The sequence below is a fragment of the Astatotilapia calliptera genome, chromosome 4 (assembly GCF_900246225.1).
Source record: "Astatotilapia calliptera chromosome 4, fAstCal1.2, whole genome shotgun sequence".
Taxonomy (NCBI): domain Eukaryota; kingdom Metazoa; phylum Chordata; class Actinopteri; order Cichliformes; family Cichlidae; genus Astatotilapia; species Astatotilapia calliptera.
Window position 1 is genome coordinate 27,743,761 of NC_039305.1, and position 18,445 is coordinate 27,762,205.

The window sequence follows — 18,445 nt, forward strand, 5'->3', positions numbered from 1 at the left end:
ACAAAAAGACAAAACCCACAAAATTTTACACCCACACACAGGTCTGAGGAATCAGGAATCAGGTCAGGTCAGCAGGTGGTGACGGCATGTCTCTTGATTTCTAATCTGGAACCAAACCTGCTCTGGAGCAGATTACGTTCACAGTTTAAGTTACCATGGTGATTTACCCCGATAAGAAGTGAACCGCATTAGTACAAAAAAATTACCTGAATAAGCCAGAAGCCGGTTTTGTTGTAAAGACCTCTGGACAGGAGCAGGTCATGTGTTCAGCATAAGTTGTGATTTAGCCAGGTAAAAAGAAGTAGTTCACTTTCATGACAAAACTGACAAGGCCACATATCTTGCCAACTGTGTATAGTAAACCGCTTCGGTGGATGATAAGAGATTTAAATATGCTGCTACTCAAGAATATTAAGAGTTTCACTTCCTGGTGAATAAGGGAAAAAAAACAAACAAATGTTACAACATGTACACCTGCTGTCTACGTGTTAGCATGCTTCAGTTGCTTGTGTGTGCAACATAATGACAGCCTTGAAAGATAACCAAACAGGAGCATGAGTCAGCACTGGAGGATTTCACAACAACCACAGTTGCAAATATTCACTTCTTTACAAGTCCAGATTCTAGGCAGCAATTTTGTAGTGCAGTTTAGTAATGAACAGAAGTTTAATGTTGATCTAGAACCTTTTATTTGAAACTAAACCACTGAAAGAAAACATTCACAATGATTTAACAGCCATCTCTTTTCCTTATTAAAAAATCCACTATTGAAACATAAAAACCCTTCACTGATTCAACTCAGTCTAAATGTCTAAGAGGTGTTTCAGCTCATCAAGGACAGAGAAATGAAGAATGCTGGGTTGAAATGGCGCTTGATTCATTCTGGTATATGGATTCACCAATGTGACCCAACACAACATGCATACAGACTTTGTTTAAACAGTAAGACCCACTGAGAACAGCACCAGTTCACCTGCAAAATACCACATAAGCCCCTCTACAAGAAAGCATTTAACACTTTGAGCCTGATATTAAAATTTACAAACACATGACATAAAATGTTATAAATCAACTACTATTTACATCAAGAAAACATTTTACCCAATTTTTTCCTAAATGGCAGCAATTTAAAATAGAATTCAAGTTAAGCTTTGCTTCTTAAACATAAATGATAATATTTCAGATTTTCTTTATGGCAGAGAAAGGCAAAAAGGCAGGAAAGACATCTGGCTTCATCTAAATCAGTCTTCATTTGTACCTTAGTAGCATCTCATCTCTACACTGGAACCAAAATGAAACTAATGAGAGGTTCATTTATGCTTCTTAAAGCCCTTTCCCTCTATACCCTTGCACCACTGGTAGCAGTATTTTGGCCCTTTGGTCACCGCTGTTGGGTCAATACTGTTTATTCTTCACCAGGCTAATAATCACAAATAGTTATAGCTGATTACTTTTATTGACGACGTGTTCATTCTGCCATTATGTGTTCACATGAATCCGCTTTTATTCAGCCTCATGTTCAGGTGGGTGTAGATTTCTACCACAGATCCAGATTTTCAGTATTGGCAAAGCCAGGGTCTTTGCGGAGCATCCAGTATGTCCCATTGTACAGCCACACCTCTCTGCCAGCTTCATCCACCGATTTTCTGGGAAAACAGACCAATTAGTGACATGCAACACTGGAATGTCATTCAACCTGGAAACATTAATAAGCCTAAATAAATAAAAATACATAGATTTCTGTGGGAAAATACAGACTCTTAGAACACTCTAAAGAATGTGACGTTTATAATCACATCCAAGAACCTCTTCTGTTGACAGTATCAGTGAGGCAGCCGATCACCACAAAACAAAAAACAGAACAAGCTGCTGATACCCAACTATGTTAGGCATCAAACATTTTATTTAAGCTCTTATTAGTTTCAGTTTTGTCATATGCAAGTTAGCACAGGGTCAACATTGCAATGAAATGTGTTTGACGAGCAGCAGTCACTCAGCAGCATGATACAGTAGAAGAAAATATAATAAAATAATAAAAAGATAGCCATTAGCCACTGACCTAACAGTTTAGTTAGGTCTTTAAAACCACCTTAAAATTAAGGCCATCCTATACCCTGTCTGGGAAACAATCCTGGATGTTTTTTTGTTTTTTTTGTTTGTTTTTTTAACTAAATGGGCCCCCCTCCCCCTCCTTTTAAACTGCCATCATGTTTATTATTTAGTGCTTTAAATACCAGCTTTTACCACCATTATTGGTTGGACAGAGTAATCTCTTTCCATCTTGTGGTCTTTGTTACATTCAAAATAATATCCAAATACTCCCATATTAAAAGGCATGCGCTTGAGCAAACCCCACATCTTGTAAACAGATTAGAAAATGACATTTATATACATTTCCTACAGAAAAAAGGCTGATACTGAAGAAAAGGACACCAGATGTGTTGCTGCTTGAATTATTAACTAGACTTTTGACAGTCCACCACAAAACCAGAACGAGGCAACGAGGAAAGCTTCTCACCTGAAGAACCTGGGGATGTGTTCCTCCCCTTTCTTGGCCATTTCTTTCCTCCTTTCCCTTTGGTTCTCCTCCACCTCATCCTTCCTTTTATCTGCTTCTGCTATTTTTCCCTCCTCCAGGAGCCTGATAGAGCAGACAAGAGTAAGGAATTGGAGCGCACAGAAGATGGTGCAGAAATGTCTGTCAGTCTACCATAGTTTAAATTAAACAAGATCTTGTGGATACCTCTGGTCCGGTCTGAAACGTGTGTCCGTAGGTGGAAGGACAGCCTTCAATTCTGAAGTCAGTTCATTAAGTTCCCTGGCATAACTTGAGAAGCCATAGAACTTGACATAGTCATCAGGCTGTACATCTGTATAGAAAAGGATATCGTGGATATTTAAAGATCTTTCATCTAAAACTTGAACATAGTTGACAAAACTCAGCGTTTGTGTATAAAGTAGATTAGCTTAATCATTTGTGGAAGAGATCAATGAGTCAGTCTTGGCTCAGGTTGACGGTGGTCTTTACATGAGTCATAGGATTGGAGTAATTTGTGAGGGATTTGAGCGCTGAACAGTGGTACTCACTGGGTTTCCAGATACATTTTGGTGTAGGTAGTGTATCACAGAAAATGCCTTCATGCCAGAGACCTCCGAAACGATGAATCACTGACCCAGCCTGGTCCAAAACCACACCCTGCACCTCATTCTTACTGCTGTCCGAGCTCCAGTAGCGGGACTGGGATGAAAAGATGAAGGCACTTAGCACAATTTCAATGCATTACATGGACCTCTGGCTAAATTAGAAAAAAATATGCATATGTGCATGTCCTTACCTTGACAAAGGTAATCTTGCAGGTGCACACATCACTCTTTGTGTTTCTGATGGTCACCTCACCATAGTGCTCCAAAGAGCGTTGCTGACTCAGGACATTGTGGATACATGTAACGGCCTTATTCCATTCATAGTGATCACCATAACTAAACAAAAAACAAATTATACTGTGATCATTGCATAATGAAATTGAAACAGTTTTTAAATGTAGATGAGATCGTAGATCGTACAGGCTCAAATTGTATATGGATTTCTAGAAATGCTGGTGCCTTGTGACAGCAAACTGCAAACCAGCCATCCTTTGCTTTAGTCCATCTTGTTTACTTTTTACTAACATTTTTAATATTGTCACTTCTGTGTCAGCATTTGTATCCAAAAAGCCTCAAGATAATTTTCAAGGTCTCCCACTCATCCGATCAATCTTCTAGCCTGTTTGCATTTCTCCTTTTTATCTGGAAAAATCACGCCTTTGAAAAATTAAGCCAACATGCAAGTGCCAGAAACTGCACTTCCTTCAATGGACAGTTTGGTGAAATTGTCCAGCTTTGGAGCAACATTAGGCCAGTTATTTATTTAAAAAAAAAAAAAAAACAACCAAAAAAAACTAAACAAACACGCTTTTGATCAGTCCCTTTTACATACAATAATGTTTTTATAAAAAAGTTTCAATTATTCACCAATCTTGATATAGAGCAATGATTCTTTGTCATCTCTTGTACTAGTGTATGGTGTTGTATACTACTATTAATATTAAAACACTGTCCCTTTGTTTCACATCTTTTGTGGTTAAAAGTGGCATAAAATCATCACCTGGGTAGGGTAACATTAACCAGTCCAGAAGAGATGATCTCCACAGACTTGCCCCAAAACTTGTACTTCCATCTCTGATCTGAGAGCAGAATTAAAGAAGGAAAAGCTGCAGTGTTAGGTCTGATTGCTGTATATCTGGGACTTGCTTAAGAAACCAAAAAACAAAAACAACACACCTTGCCAGAAAGTGAAGTTTTCTGACTCTGCATGGCAAGCAGAGATGGGTGGATGGTGACTGACCTGAAAACATAAGACAATACAGCATTAAAGTCTGTTCTAAAACACCAATAAGCCGAATCATTATGTCTTCAGGTTACCTGTTCACTAATGTATTGGAATCCTTTGTCTTCTCTGTAATTCTCATACGTTTCACCCAGGACAGGGTTGAAGGGTTTGTAACGATTCCTCCAGGATGCCCAGGCATAACCAGAGATGGAGAATGCTGCTACATAAACCTAAAAACAAACAAGACAAAAACAATTTTTTCCTAAATCCTGAACAAGCCTTACACCAAATTCAACTTGATTTGACCCCCAGCGGGTCAGAAATCATAAGCAATCCCAACACACCATCCTCTCATATGGATCATCAATGTTGCTGGCAATGTCCAGCAGCTCAGAGTACTCCAGTTCTTCACTGAGCCTCTGCAGCAATGAGAGTGGCTCATTGAGAGCAACTGGCATAGACACTCTGGACAGATCCTTGCCAATGTTGTTGTAGAGGATGGTCATAATGCCAATGTGGCTGTTGTCTGCGCAGGGGGCAGGCAGGGTAGTGCGACGACCTGCATGGTAACACCACAAAACAGCGTAACATATTAAACAAAATGGATGATTAAAAATACAACACACACAACAACAACAACACCACCACACACAAAATGAGATAAACCTGGTCAACTAACCAAGAATAATCACAATATCCACATGTTCCAGGCCTCACTGGTGGTGCTTCCAAAACCTTTTATGGCAGCGGTCCTCAATGCCCGGGCTACGGACTGGTACCGGTCCGTGAGTTGAGGCTTGGGTATGAAATTTATGGTTTTAATCGTTATTTTTAAACTCTGTTTCCCTGGGTCTTTCCCTGTGTGTTATGCATAAATCTTTTTTTGGTACCGGTACTGGTTTTATTTTGTTGTATGTATCCACGACATCTTAAAGGCAGGTCTGTGAAAATGTTGTCAGACAAACTGGTCCGTGGCGCAAAAAAGGTTGGGAACTGCTGTTTTATAGCATGTTTCAAGATTCTTAAGATCCTTATTAAATTACAGGCCATACATGGTTAGAAATGTTGAAGGTCTCCCAAATGACAATTAAATAGTCTAGTATGGAAACTGCCACGCATCAACATGCAGAGCCCTCCGGAGGATTATTGGCAGCTCTCTACCCAGTCTACAGAACATTTACACCTCATGCTGCATTCGTAAAGCCACTAGCATCATGGCTGACCCGCATCACCCCTCCCACCAACTGTTTACTCCTCCTCCATCCAGAAGACGACTCTGCAGCATCAGGAGCAGGTCAGTGAGATTTTTTTTTTATTTTTTTATTTTTTATTTTTAAACAGTTTGCACCTTTGATCCAGGAGGACATCATTTTACCCCACTGTATACTTGAGTGTATATTGTAGAGTTTTATTGTCAACCCAACAAAGCTCTACTGGACTAAACATAATTGAGGTAGGTTTTGGAGTCATGGGTAGCACCAGTTATGGCAGAAACTCACATTAGCCCAGATAAACTCATATTAGCCCAGATAAGCTCATGGCTGTCCTGCTGCCCTTTTCCATGGGCAAGTGCCATTTGGGACATAGGTTTCAGCTCGGATGAGCATGCTTTGCAAAGCGGCTTGCAGCAGCAGCCATATACAGGTGAAGCAACTCAAATTCTAAGTGGTTTTGACAAAGCAACAGTTTGGTTCCAAATGTATACAGGCTACTTCACGTCTGAATTTTGTGTGAATCAGAAGCACGATTAGCAGCCATGTCTGTCCTACTGTTATCATTCCTTTCATATTAGCGGTTACCATGTTGAAATATAAATTTACAGGTTTGCTTAACAGAAGATTACTTTACCAGTATCAGGAGGCACTGGCCGTGGCTTGTGACTTGCGCTGTTCAAACTTTCTCTGTAGTTAAGAGTAGCAGCAGCTGTGGAGGACAGAGGAAACAATGACTTGATGTTTTTGTTTCATGTTAACCTTTGTTGTGACACAGAAAATCGTGCAGTGGCGATTTATTTGAAAGTAAATACTCACAATGTCCTTCTTCAGGCTCTGATGTGCTAGTGGTGGTAATGTCACTCAGGCCCGATTCATCAGAAGCCTCGGCCTCTGACGAAGTCTCGCACACTATTACCTCGCTAGCATCAAAATACTCTGCCATAGAATCTGCCACTGAAGGTGGACGGTTACTGTGACGACTTAAGGAAGGCGTTCTCTGTAAGGATGAAACATGGTTCCAGCTATAGTTTGACCATTTAAGTCCAATAAACAAGTCTACCTGTAAGTGCTGCGAAGCAAATTCAGAACAGTGACGACTGACATGCACAGTTATTTCCAACAGGTGCTACCCACACAACTTGCTCTGTAACAATTGTAGGTGCAGCTGTCCCAACTGTGAATAACAGCAGCACCACCACCCACGTCACTAGACTGTAAATCATTCCATGTTTTCCTTCTTTTGACCAAAGTTTCCCACAATCTTATAGCTTCAGTCAGATAAAATTTCTTCATGATCCTGAGCTAGAATTCAATGTTAATCAGGATGATTATCAGTGACACCAGAAAAAAATAAATAATAATAATGCTACACACATACACTACACACCTGGTCTGGACGGACAGTGCAGAAGGATTCTTCAGAAGAGTCAGAGGACAGGGAAAGCGAATGGACTTTGGTCAGATGGGACTGTATATCAAGCTGCATGCGCGCAGGCACACATGCACACAAGCCATGCAGGAGAAGTGCAGAAGAAACACACAGGATCAAAAATGCATGCAGCGAATATCACGCACACTCCAAAGCACAAACACAGCAGAGGTGAGGCAAATATTACTTGTTGCCAAGTGCAGTTGCTCTCCAGTACAGTAAATACCAGCACAATCAAACTGAATTATGTATAATATCTTAGCAAGGACAGAGCTTTTTAGTGGGCCAGGTAGGACTTTAGTAAATGAACTTAGTACAGGTTAGGAAAGGTCCCTTCAGACATTTAGTATTTCTGAATTATCCATCACTGTGGATATAACTATTAACAAAACACCCTCTCAACTATTAACAAAACACCCTCTTGCAAAAAAAAAAAAAAAAAAAAAAAAAAAAATGGATCTTTATCAATCAATTCTTCGTAGAAAAACTTTATTTACCCTTTAAACTCACTAAATTATGGTTAGTAAACGACTCTAAAGCGATTTTGAACAAGAGGGTGAAAGTCTCACCAGTTTCCAGTAGAGTGATATAACAGTAAATAAACAGGGTAATAACATACATTTATTAACCATGGGATATGTTCATCACTGTGGATATCAGTTGATAGCCAGTTGCCAAGCAACTATTAACAAAATAAAGCCCAAAGTCACAGCCATGTTCAAACATGCAGTCACATGCACCATGGTAAGAAGCCAAGGGGAAAGCAAGAAGTGTTGCATAAGCACAGTCAGTCTGACAGCAGGAGCCAACAAGTCCCTAACCTGACTGCTTTGTTTCAGTATGCGGCAGTCGTTTTATATGCATATTTGTGTGTGAAAAGAAAGGAATACTTGAGGTGTGTTCCTTTAAGTTCCACCTGTATTAACTTGTGCCCGTCTTACCTAAAAACAGCCCAAACCTGCTCAACAGTATCACTTAGGGCTGGGCCCATTGTTGCCGTTTGCAGGGCTACACTAAGATTTAGAGTGTTGGAAAGACACTAACTGGGGTATGGTGAAGGATCTAGTCTGTGTTTTTATCTGGTTTATGACATCAAGAATTAGAAGTCAGGTTAAGTTTGCTTCCACATAGGCCAGAAGTGTCCATGTTTGTATACATATGTGTCTGTTACCTCAGACAATGTGCTACAGATGGTAGCGAGCTGCTGTGAGGTGTTCTGCCGCATGTCTGGGCCGGTCCAGGCTTGCCTCAGTCTCTCACGCTCCAAGGTCAAAACCTCATGAATGGACTTCAGAGAACTGTGAACTGCAACACAGCAAAAGTGTAAGTGATAGATGAGGATTCTCACACTCTCAGCAATATGTCAAAATGTGTCAGGGAATATGTAAAGGGAAAAAAAAGTCAATGCTAATGCAGAGAGCGTCAGACTTAGCCAAGTGGCAGCAAGGCCATACCTCTCTGAGAAGCAGTGCAGATCTCCTGGTGGAGCTTCTTAGCTTCAGGTGAGGTGACTTGAGGATTGGACAGCTGAGAGTAGACGTAGTTTGGAATGGACTGTACAGAAGTGGAATTTGTGCTCAGATGACTGGAAGTGAACTGCTGGAGATGAAGAGAAAAGGAAAAGAGTCACAGAATTGGATGAGGCTAAAAAGTGGTGAGCTGTCTGATGGTACTGTAACAAGACATTAAGTAACAAATTCCTACCATTCCCCCCATGGCCTCAGCACGAGACAGAGTCCTGGAGTGACCCGGCATTCGCCCATTCTTTTTCTTGGGTTTTTCCAGGGAGAGATTCTAAACACAGAAGTACAAAATTATAGCTTCTTTTTCCAGACCATTTTCTTTTGCAGGTTAGGGTGGAGCAATTCTGAAGCTGAGAATGAAATCCCAACAGCATTATATCACAGTTCCATCCTATAGTTTATATATGGTGCTGTTAAGGCTAATCTGGTATATAGTTGGTTAAGATAGTGAATGACCTGGAAAAATATTTCAGAATGAGCAATTATGGGTGTATTTTGTTTAATTTCTTTTTGCATTTCCTAAAGAAAAACTATGGTGAAGTGTTACAGCCTTTTTACTGGATGCCTATTGTGCTTGATACCATAAATTTTAAAGCCCATTTAAAACATTTCAGATTTTTGCTTAGATTAAACATCAAACTTTGTGTGAAATTACTTCTCACCCCCCGGTTGTTAAATATTCTTTGACAAGTGACACACATTCACATTTGGGACCAGCATACTTGCCTGCATGCTGATTCGCATCTCCAGGTCTGTGTTAGTGATAGGGTAGCCTCCTTCCAGCCAATTCAGTCTCTGGATAAGTTGAGCCAGTTCTGTCAGATCTGCCTGACAACGAGCCAGTTCTGATAGGCAGTGGGTTAAAGGTCACAGTTTAGAAATGGAACGAAGAGACAGGCACACCTACTGATCAAATCTGTATTCATTGTTAAATATGGAGGACATATGATCAAGAATCAGGCCTCTCTTTCTGGCGCCATCTCTAATGCAGCTCTCACCATTGGAGGTTGCATCTATGTCGTGGGTCTGCTGCAGCCAAGCTGATACCTTGCTGGTCACACCTGGTTGACTGGCAACAGCTGGGGCAGGACTTGCCATCTCTGGATGGTACACCGATGCAGAGCTGGCATAGTGAGGAATCTGCAGGATCATATATCAAGGTTAAAAGAAAGCACTTTCACAATTACAGTATCTGTGGGCAGCTGCTGTTTTTCAGACTACAGTGATCATGGATTACATAAATACCATTTTCTGTATTTTTTTGATAGTCAGCTGTCTAAAGTATTATCATCCAAATTATTAATACTCAAACATTTTTTGGTCGCAAAAATGTTCACCAGTCTATCTGCAATTCTCCATTTGATTGGATTCCTATAGCACAAAGTAAATTTCCTTTCAGCTGTGGACAGTTTACTGGAGCAGGAAGTTATACTGACTGTTGCTCTGCTTTGCTGAGAGAAAGCCGGGAGAGTGCTCTGTCCCAAAGAAAGCGCATGAAGCACACCACGGTGGACACTCATGGCCTCATTTTTTCTGAACACACGATGGGCACACAGCTTGGTCAACCAGATGTAGAAAATGTCGTGACTTTTTGCCTAATACCAGAGAGAAGAGAACTTATTTAATTTGGATACATCCGATTCTAGCCACAGTAAACACTTGACTCATCCTGGAACCAATAAGTTACCTTGAGGTGATACAGGTTGTCTCCAGCATCCAGGTCTATGCGTTTGGTCTTCTTATTCACAGACATGACAGCCATGCTGATGTCCAGAGAGCCATGCAGCTTCCCTCTTTGAATCTAAACACAATGGCAGAGGACATTTAACACTTTATTCTTCATCAGAGCGTATCATTATTGTTTGATGTTTTTGTGTTGGACTTACATCTTGCTGGGTCTTTGAGTACTTGAGAATGCCTTTCTCCAACAGAAAGTACCTCTAAAAAGAGAGTTTGGCAAATTAGTTGTGGATAAAAATCTTCACTGTTCAACCCTGCAGGATTTACTACAGTTTCACTGAGAAACTGGAAGAGCAAAATAGTTTAAATTCTCTCACTTTGTGCCAGCCTTTGAGCGGATATTTTCTCCTTTTCATCAAGTAGCCCTCACAGATCCCAGGAATACTGAGGTCTCCAGATGACCCTGGAACCAAGCCCCTGTCAGCATGCTGCAAGTCATCCACTACCTCCCAGTGACGAGACTGATAGAGACAGAAAGCACTTTAAAATTACATTTATGAAAACACAGCTTTTAGTTTCAGGTGTCAGTCAATTGGAGGAATTCTGTGATATGGATTGCAAGAGGGGGCAGAAATGGAGAAAATCTCTGGAAGCCCATTTGTACCAAGTGGGTTACAGTTTTATCTTTTACTTTACAATATAATTAGTGTCTTTTTTTCTTTTTACCTGTTTTGAGTGCTTGCCAGAACCTGTGCTGCTGCTCCGTGAGTGGCCAGGTCTGAAAGTGCTTGCTGGGGATTTGTCAAGGCCACTAATCACTGACTGGCTGCTACTGAGAGGTGGTGGACAAACCTGAGGGTCCATTGGTGCAATGTAATGAGAGTAGCGTTGCATGGAGAGAAATGACCTTCAACCCAAGTTGTTTCTCATGGCAATGTACACAGTGCTGGGGGGACAAGAAAAAGCTTCATGACAAGTCAAAAAGATGACATACAAATGTACAACATCACAGTCACAGTCAAAGCAAAATTAAAGCCGAGTTGGAAAGGTGGATAACAGGAATGACACAAGCAGAGTTTTAAAAACCTTCTTCTAAAAGAAACAAATGTATCCACAGACATGCAACTTTCAACTTTTAAAGTAATATGTTTGAGAACAAAAGAAGCCTGGGTGGAACCATGATTCTAGTTTGTCCAAGAGTTACAAGTGGTCCTTTTACAGTACAAACAGAAACAAATCTACAGTCTCATTGTTTGTCTAAACTGCAGGCATAAGGCAATATTTTATCTGTGCCTGTAATGATGTCACCATTAAGTTCCTGACTTTAACAACATTAAAGTCAGGAACTGAGAAGATATAATTGTCTCACCAAACGTAAAAACAAAAACAAAAAAAACAAACATTTTAAAACCATTTTAGAACTTTAGTCTTAGATTGGCTCGTAAAATTTAATGTGGATTAAGGATCAAGACAAATTATTTGTTATGAACATAGAGGTGACAAATTAAAGGTATTATGAAGCCATCAACCATATACTCAGACCATCTGGTAGCCCTTACGCTATGGGGAGCATTTTCCTCCAATGGTCCGTGTCCATGTTTTCCCTTAAAGGGAAGGGCACCTGCAATCAAAAGCAGGATTTTCCTGTAGAGGAAAGGAATGACCGCTAAAGGGACTTCGGGAGTTTTATTTGACTGCCATGTTTGTGTGTGAGATATCATACTTCCTGCTACTGAAATCACGAGGTATGAAAGAAGTCTAGATCTTACTAGTCTGTTAAGTCAAGCAGGTGGACAATTAAATGCATAATTTAAAAAAAAACAAAACCCAACAGTCTTATGGTCCACTGAGCCAACAGTGGTTCTTCCTACTCGATTTGGAAGGGAAGTCGGAAGATCCTTACACCCAATTCCAACACTTACATTTGTTTTTTCTCATTCAGACAGATCAGCTTACATGAGGAAGAATCACTGACAAAATTCCAGTCTGAAATTCCAAGAAGTCTTAACCAGAGACTGGTGTCCGTTTATTGCTTAAGGCATGCAGCTTGAGCACATAATCTGTACTTAAAGGAAATTTGGATTTGCATGTGACTGCATGTTTTCTCTTCAGGGTGGAACAGTTGCACCTTTACCCTTCTCTCTCTGTGGAATATTAATCACATATTAATCTTAATGTCCTACTTGGGGACAACTACAACTATAGAGAATGTGATCAATGCCTGACACAATCTACTTAGTTTACAGATGATTCAGGTCTGACTTTCAGTATATGGATAGAAAAACCTCCATCAAAACTAAAACTAACTACTAACTAATCATGGCTTACATTTGGGTGATATGACAGCAAATACAGGATTGTATATCGTAAACAAAAATATAAATGTTTATCCATACAATCAACAACAAACAGTAAAAAAGTAGACAACTACATCAACAGTAATATTTGTGACTATGTAGAATGCACATAAAAGTCATATAAAATAGTGGGAAGGCACAGAGACAAAATAGTAAATGAAACACACCTGTGTTGGACTGACAAGCTGCAGCAGCAGGACTCCACAGACAGTTCCTTATACCTTCTCCCAGAAACAATTGTAGAGCTGTAAAATGTCTTCTGTGGAGAAAAATCACAGCACAGAGACTTTCCTAGGGTGTTCCTTCACTGTGTGATCTCCCTGCTCTTGTCCTCTGAGTTAAACAAAAAGCAATACCACACCTGACTGATGATGTGCTTGTTAGACTGGTGTAAATCAAAGCCAGTGGGTATCTGGGCGGGGCTGAAAGCTAAGGAACATGACCTGACCAAACAGGCCTTCCAACTTTGTCATCTCAAAGATGGCATGCGTTAGAACAGATTTGCAATCAACAGATATGCCAAAGTCTTGAGTTACTTTCAGTAATTAGCTCTGACCTACAAAGGTCTTAAAGAGAGTAATGAGCTGACAATTCTGTCTGATATCAGAGTGGTTTTCTGAAAGCAATCTGCTGAAAATGTGAATGTCAGTGTTTTCATCAGTGAGAAAGTCATTTTCCTTTAATGTCTGTATGGGTTCTCAGTCTACCAGGTACCATGGTAGCCCTTTTTCACAACTTAGATGGGAGGTGACTCTTCAAGAAACTTAAAGCAGTCCAGTTGCTTTCTTTTAAGCTCCTTCGCATGCATACACACACAGGCAGACACACATGCACACATATTTTGCTGCCCCAAACTACTCAGTAAATCTGAAACAAAAAGGAACCCCCTGCAGACTTGGCTTCAGGATTAAAGCCAGAGTTACATTTAGGTTTGGTACTCTGTTGTGATGGTCAAATGTAGAGTTAAGGGGGCCATAAGATTATGAGTATTGATTAATATTTATCACTGAATGTCCTCACAAAGATAAGTAAACATACATGCCTGAGTGTTTTGTGTGCTTGTAGGTGTGTGTGTCCCCCCTGTACACAGAGTGAGGAAGACAGCAATAACTCCACTGGAAACAGAAAATTATTTCTATCTTACAACTGCGGTCTACATACACTCATCATGGATGTCGTGGTATTTGGACGTTATAAATGATTTCTTTGAACTGTTCTTTTTATCAAGATTTGAGTGCAGAGGTTTGACTTTATTTTTGATTTTCTATAAGATACATACAAGGTCAAAAATGTAGAAATAAGCTTAAAGACACTGGTACAAAAATAAAGGAACACATAGAAAACACAGATCTTAAAGGAAAAAAATCTTGCTGGGTATATATTGTTGAAATGGACTGAGTAATATGTTAGGAATGAAAGGATGCCATATTTTTTTGATGGAAATGAACATTACAGAGGACTAGAAATGCGCCTCAAAAATGAAAGTGATAAAATGTGGCAGATTAGTCCATATTGCTGAAATTTGGTGCAGCTCAAAATGGTACTTTGTATGGCCATCGTGTGCGTTTAAGCATGCCTGACAATATTGTGGCATGCTCCTAATGAGATAACAGATGATATCCTGCTAGATCTTCTCCCAAATCTGGACCAAGACTGTCTGAGGTGGAAAGTTACAGACAAAATAACATTCTCCATAGTTTCTTCACGCTCTATCCAAGAACACTGCACCAGTGCTGGGCCTGCCATTTCTGGTATTCTCTGGCAAATGCCAGTTTGGCTCCATAGTGTTGGGCAGTGTTGATAGGCCATGTAAAACCAGAGTCATGATAAACAATATATACGCTGCATTTTTTCCTGAATAGTTTCGTCACGTTTAACGACAGCGCTAGCAAGCACTCTCTGCTTATGACCAAAAAACAAAACAAAAACAACAAAAAAAAAACCCTGCCCTTTCCTGTTGGTGGAAAAATGCACCATGCCATGATATTTGGTTGTTTAGGAAGAGGGGGAAGTTTTAGGAGTGACAGCAAGAGTGAGAGTGAGAGAGAGAGAGAGAGAGAGAGAGAGAGAGAGAGAGAGCAGAAAAAGAGAGAGAGGGCGTTTTGAGATGTGAGAGATTTATGACATTTAGCGTGTTTGGAGTGTGTAGTTAATGTGTTGTCTTTTGTAGTTAGTGTGTAGTGTTGTGGATAGTTTGTGTTGTGTGTCAGAACAATGAGGCGACTGCTTTCTCCAGGTAGAGAACAGGAGTGATACACCTGCTGCTGTCAGACCTGCAGGCATCAGGCTGTGATGTTCTCCTTTATAGTGGACGGAAATATTTGGAGTGGCACAAATAATTTGTGTGGCATCTTATTGAATGTAAAAGGTAAATGGCTGCAAATAGCTTTGTTGTTTCCAAAACTTGTACATATGATTTTAAAATTGACAATTTATATTTGCATTTAAAGTTGTGAAATATGATTCATTTAACATGTTTGTGGTTGTTACAGTAAAAAATATAACTTTTTCTACTTCTTGTCAGATTTTAGATCAATTGTGTTAATACAGTATGTCAAAATGAAATCATAACTGTAAATTCAGACACTTGAGGTTGAGCTGAAAAGAATGATACCAAACAAGGCAAAGTAAATAGTTTTTAAAGGTGAAATGTACAGGGAAAATCACAAGTAGTTAAAAATGGGCAATTATACCCTGGACCTCAGAGGGTTTTTTTTTTTAAAAGTAACGCAATAGTTACTTTTCAAGTAATTAATTACTTTTAGAAAACTGTAACTCCGTTACTTTTTTGAAGAAGTAACTAGTAACTGTAATTAATTACTTTTTCAAAGTAACTTGCCCAACACTGGTTGTGACGCAGGAATGTTACTTACCACCAATGTTACTTGCCTTCCAGCTGAAGATAAAAGCAGTATAGGACACTATTACAGAGCACGTACCTTATATTAAACATTTTTGTCATTCAGGAAAAGCTCATGGTTGTTGAAGAAGTAACTCATGTACCTGTTCCCCATCTTTGTTTGCTAGATATCCACACCGTCATGTCCTCACAAAAAAACACAACAAAACACAACAAAAACAACCTTAGAGCTGATGTCATAACCCAGGGATAATGCTTATATTTTGAGTCATGACAAGGTCAGAGGAAGATTTCAGATCAACTATGTCAAGTATGTGGTCTGACCATTAAACCAGAGTTTGTATAGTTTCTGTGCTAAAGCCCCAAAAACATGTTAAAAAAAACCCCTATGAATTTCACCTTGACTGGAGAAGAAGAAATTACATGGTATAAATGATAAAACTTACTGTTTGAATTCTGCAGAGAAACTACTGCCAAAAGGAATGTAGAAAAATGATTTGAGTGATAACATTATCCCTATGGCACTTTTATGAATTTTGATGCTTTGTGCTAAAGTGCCCTCAGGCAAGATACTGAACCCCAAGTTGTTCTCTGATGCATTTATCAGAGAGTGAATATTGTGTGAGTCCATCATGACGTAACCATAATGTGTATGGGAAACATTACACAGCCCAAGCAAGCCAAATATGGAAGTCATATTTGGATTTAATTGAAAGATGCAGACTGTTTTGTTGTCTGTAATTAAAGCAAAGTTGTCCAGAACAACCTCCATCCTGTCTCTGTGACAACACTTTAGACAGGTTTGAGACGTAATATGACTGGTTTTCTCTCTCGTCACTCCTCCATTTCTCTTTTCCCTCCTCCCTTCAGGAATGTGCCAGAACAACATGCACAGGCTGTTGGGCAACATTCGAATAAAGGGATACTTTAAGGCCAACTGAGCACTGTTTAAATACCAGAGCCTACTAGAGTATATAGAGTTATATACAGAAACAAAACAATTAACTCATGTCAAACAATAAGATATGTATTTTTGTGTGTTGGGTGTAATCCTTTTAATGGTTACTGGGGATTTATCTTTCAGCGAAAACTCTATTTTATAGCTACGTCAAAACTGCAAACCTCTCGAAAACCCTGAAATATAACCTACAGCATAACCATTACCTATGGCATAACCTGGTGTGTAACTGCCTAGAAATGTAACTACTGTACATGTCTGATAGCTGCAGTTTGAAAATCTTGATTTATCTGTTGAGTACTGTTGATGCATTTCTGGCTACTTTTTCCCCTCAGTTATTGAAAATGTAATTGAGAGACAATCAAGACAATTGAGAACAATCATCATCAGGAATCATAGTCTACGATTTAATTTAAGGACACACAAATCTCAACAAATTAAAATTGAGGCCAACATGGAAGTGTCAAAAATGTCTTCTGATGACCACTTGGAGTTGGCTCCACACTCCCAAGCTAACAGTAGCACAAAGAACGTGCAAAAAGCATTTTATGACTCTGTGGATAGTTTCCCCTTTCATTTTCATGGTGGGTAATTTTTTTCTGTGAATTCAAACAGGACTTGGTTAATTTGATTGATTTAGTGTAATTATCATATTTTAGACCATCTAAGTTTGTGCTTTAGTTTTGCTGAGCAAAATTCCAATATTTTATTATTTATTTTATTAGTCTGTTGCTTAGCACTACTTCCCTGGACAGGGAGGAACACTGGTTTGAGCAGGGAGTCAATTTACATGAAAAAGGAAAGACCATCTCTGAATCAAGGATTGGGCATTGGTCATTGGTCAATGACCAATGGTCATGACAATTTGCATATTAATGACAATGAAACTGACATCACGTCCCATTGTTAGGCTACGTCCACACTAGCCGGGATAGATTTGAAAACGGCGTTTTCGTCTGAAAACGCTCCGCGTCCACACTAGCGTTTTCAGTCGTTTTCACAGTGTTGTGCGTCCACATTGAAACGACAGAAAAGGCTTACGTTCCAGTACTGCGCATGTGTGAAACGCAAGAAGATTCGACCTGCCTCATTAGTCTGCCGCTTATTTACTTTCCGGCTCTTTGAAACGTTGCGGCAGAATGCTGAGGAAAAGCAGAGTTTTTTAAATGGATTAACAATGAGGTGGAGTTGTTGCTGCGAGTAACACAAAAGTACAAAGTTGCAAAAGTGAGTGAGAGTTAAAGAATTTGAAGAAAAGCTATCTGTACAAACTGATATTAATCTTTTTTTTTTTTTTTTTTTTTTTTTGCCTGTCCCGTTTGGCTCTTTTGCCATCAGAATTGTTGTCTAAAGGCAAAGAAAGATGCCCAACGGATTTACTTTACCAAACTGACCATCCCAGCCTTGCCGTAATGGTCCATTTGATTCACCTTTTATTGTTTATTTTATTTTCACTTACTGAATACGGGACAGACTTGACTGGGGGAAAGAAGGGGAGAAAGAAAGAGGGAAAGAGAAACAGCTGAGAAGAGGGACGGGGGAGAAGGGCAAAAGACAAAAACCAACAGAACGGGCAGAGTAAAAAAAAAATGCATATATCAATCACCTGGATCACCTGCTGAGAAAGAAAAAAGAAAGCAAGCAGAAGAGAACAAGAGTAATAGAATAAACAACATCACAATGATATATGGGAATATGACAGTAAATACTAAATGTTAAACATTATTGTGCAGCACATAAGATCAACAGAACACAGTGTGCTTTGAGGTAGGAGCCAAAAAGGGTGTAGTTTGTGGGTGTGATCACCCGTGTGTACACCTGTGAGCATGGACGCGCTTGTTTTTTGTTTTTTTAAAAGGTTCCTTCATGTAATAATCTGCTAGAGGGTGTGGGGAGGCCACAGCCCCGTCCTCCAGGGCGTGAAGCAGGTGTGGAGGAGATCAAAACTCCAGACATCCAGAGGCCCCCAGAACACAAGAGACCAAGGAAGACCAACAGAGGGGCAGCTGCGCCACTGTCCCGGAAAGAGCTGAGGAGAGTCCCAGATGAGGGCTC

At 39.8% G+C, this 18,445-nt stretch overlaps 1 protein-coding gene across 3 annotated transcripts; it reads right to left on the bottom strand.

Annotated features, from left to right (window-relative positions):
• Positions 1-665: 665 nt before the first annotated feature.
• LOC113021312 (oxysterol-binding protein-related protein 7-like) lies at positions 666-12,927 on the bottom strand. Of its 3 annotated transcripts, none has more exons than XM_026165911.1 (23): positions 12,740-12,927; positions 10,942-11,161; positions 10,593-10,736; positions 10,422-10,475; positions 10,223-10,336; positions 9,972-10,130; positions 9,534-9,675; positions 9,262-9,380; positions 8,717-8,806; positions 8,467-8,608; positions 8,184-8,317; positions 6,971-7,063; positions 6,400-6,580; positions 6,218-6,292; positions 4,714-4,928; positions 4,462-4,599; positions 4,321-4,384; positions 4,145-4,223; positions 3,336-3,480; positions 3,088-3,238; positions 2,744-2,870; positions 2,519-2,641; positions 666-1,646 (listed from the first exon to the last, which is right to left on the bottom strand). In XM_026165911.1, the coding sequence occupies exons 2-23, from the start codon at positions 11,107-11,109 to the stop codon at positions 1,538-1,540; spliced, it is 2,766 nt and encodes a 921-aa protein (XP_026021696.1). In that variant the 5' UTR covers positions 11,110-11,161; positions 12,740-12,927; the 3' UTR covers positions 666-1,537. The 3 variants fall into 3 exon arrangements, with proteins under 3 accessions (XP_026021696.1, XP_026021695.1, XP_026021697.1); XM_026165910.1 differs by having other exon boundaries at positions 8,467-8,611; XM_026165912.1 differs by lacking the exon at positions 6,971-7,063 and having other exon boundaries at positions 8,467-8,611.
• Between the last annotated feature and the right edge of the window lie 5,518 nt (positions 12,928-18,445).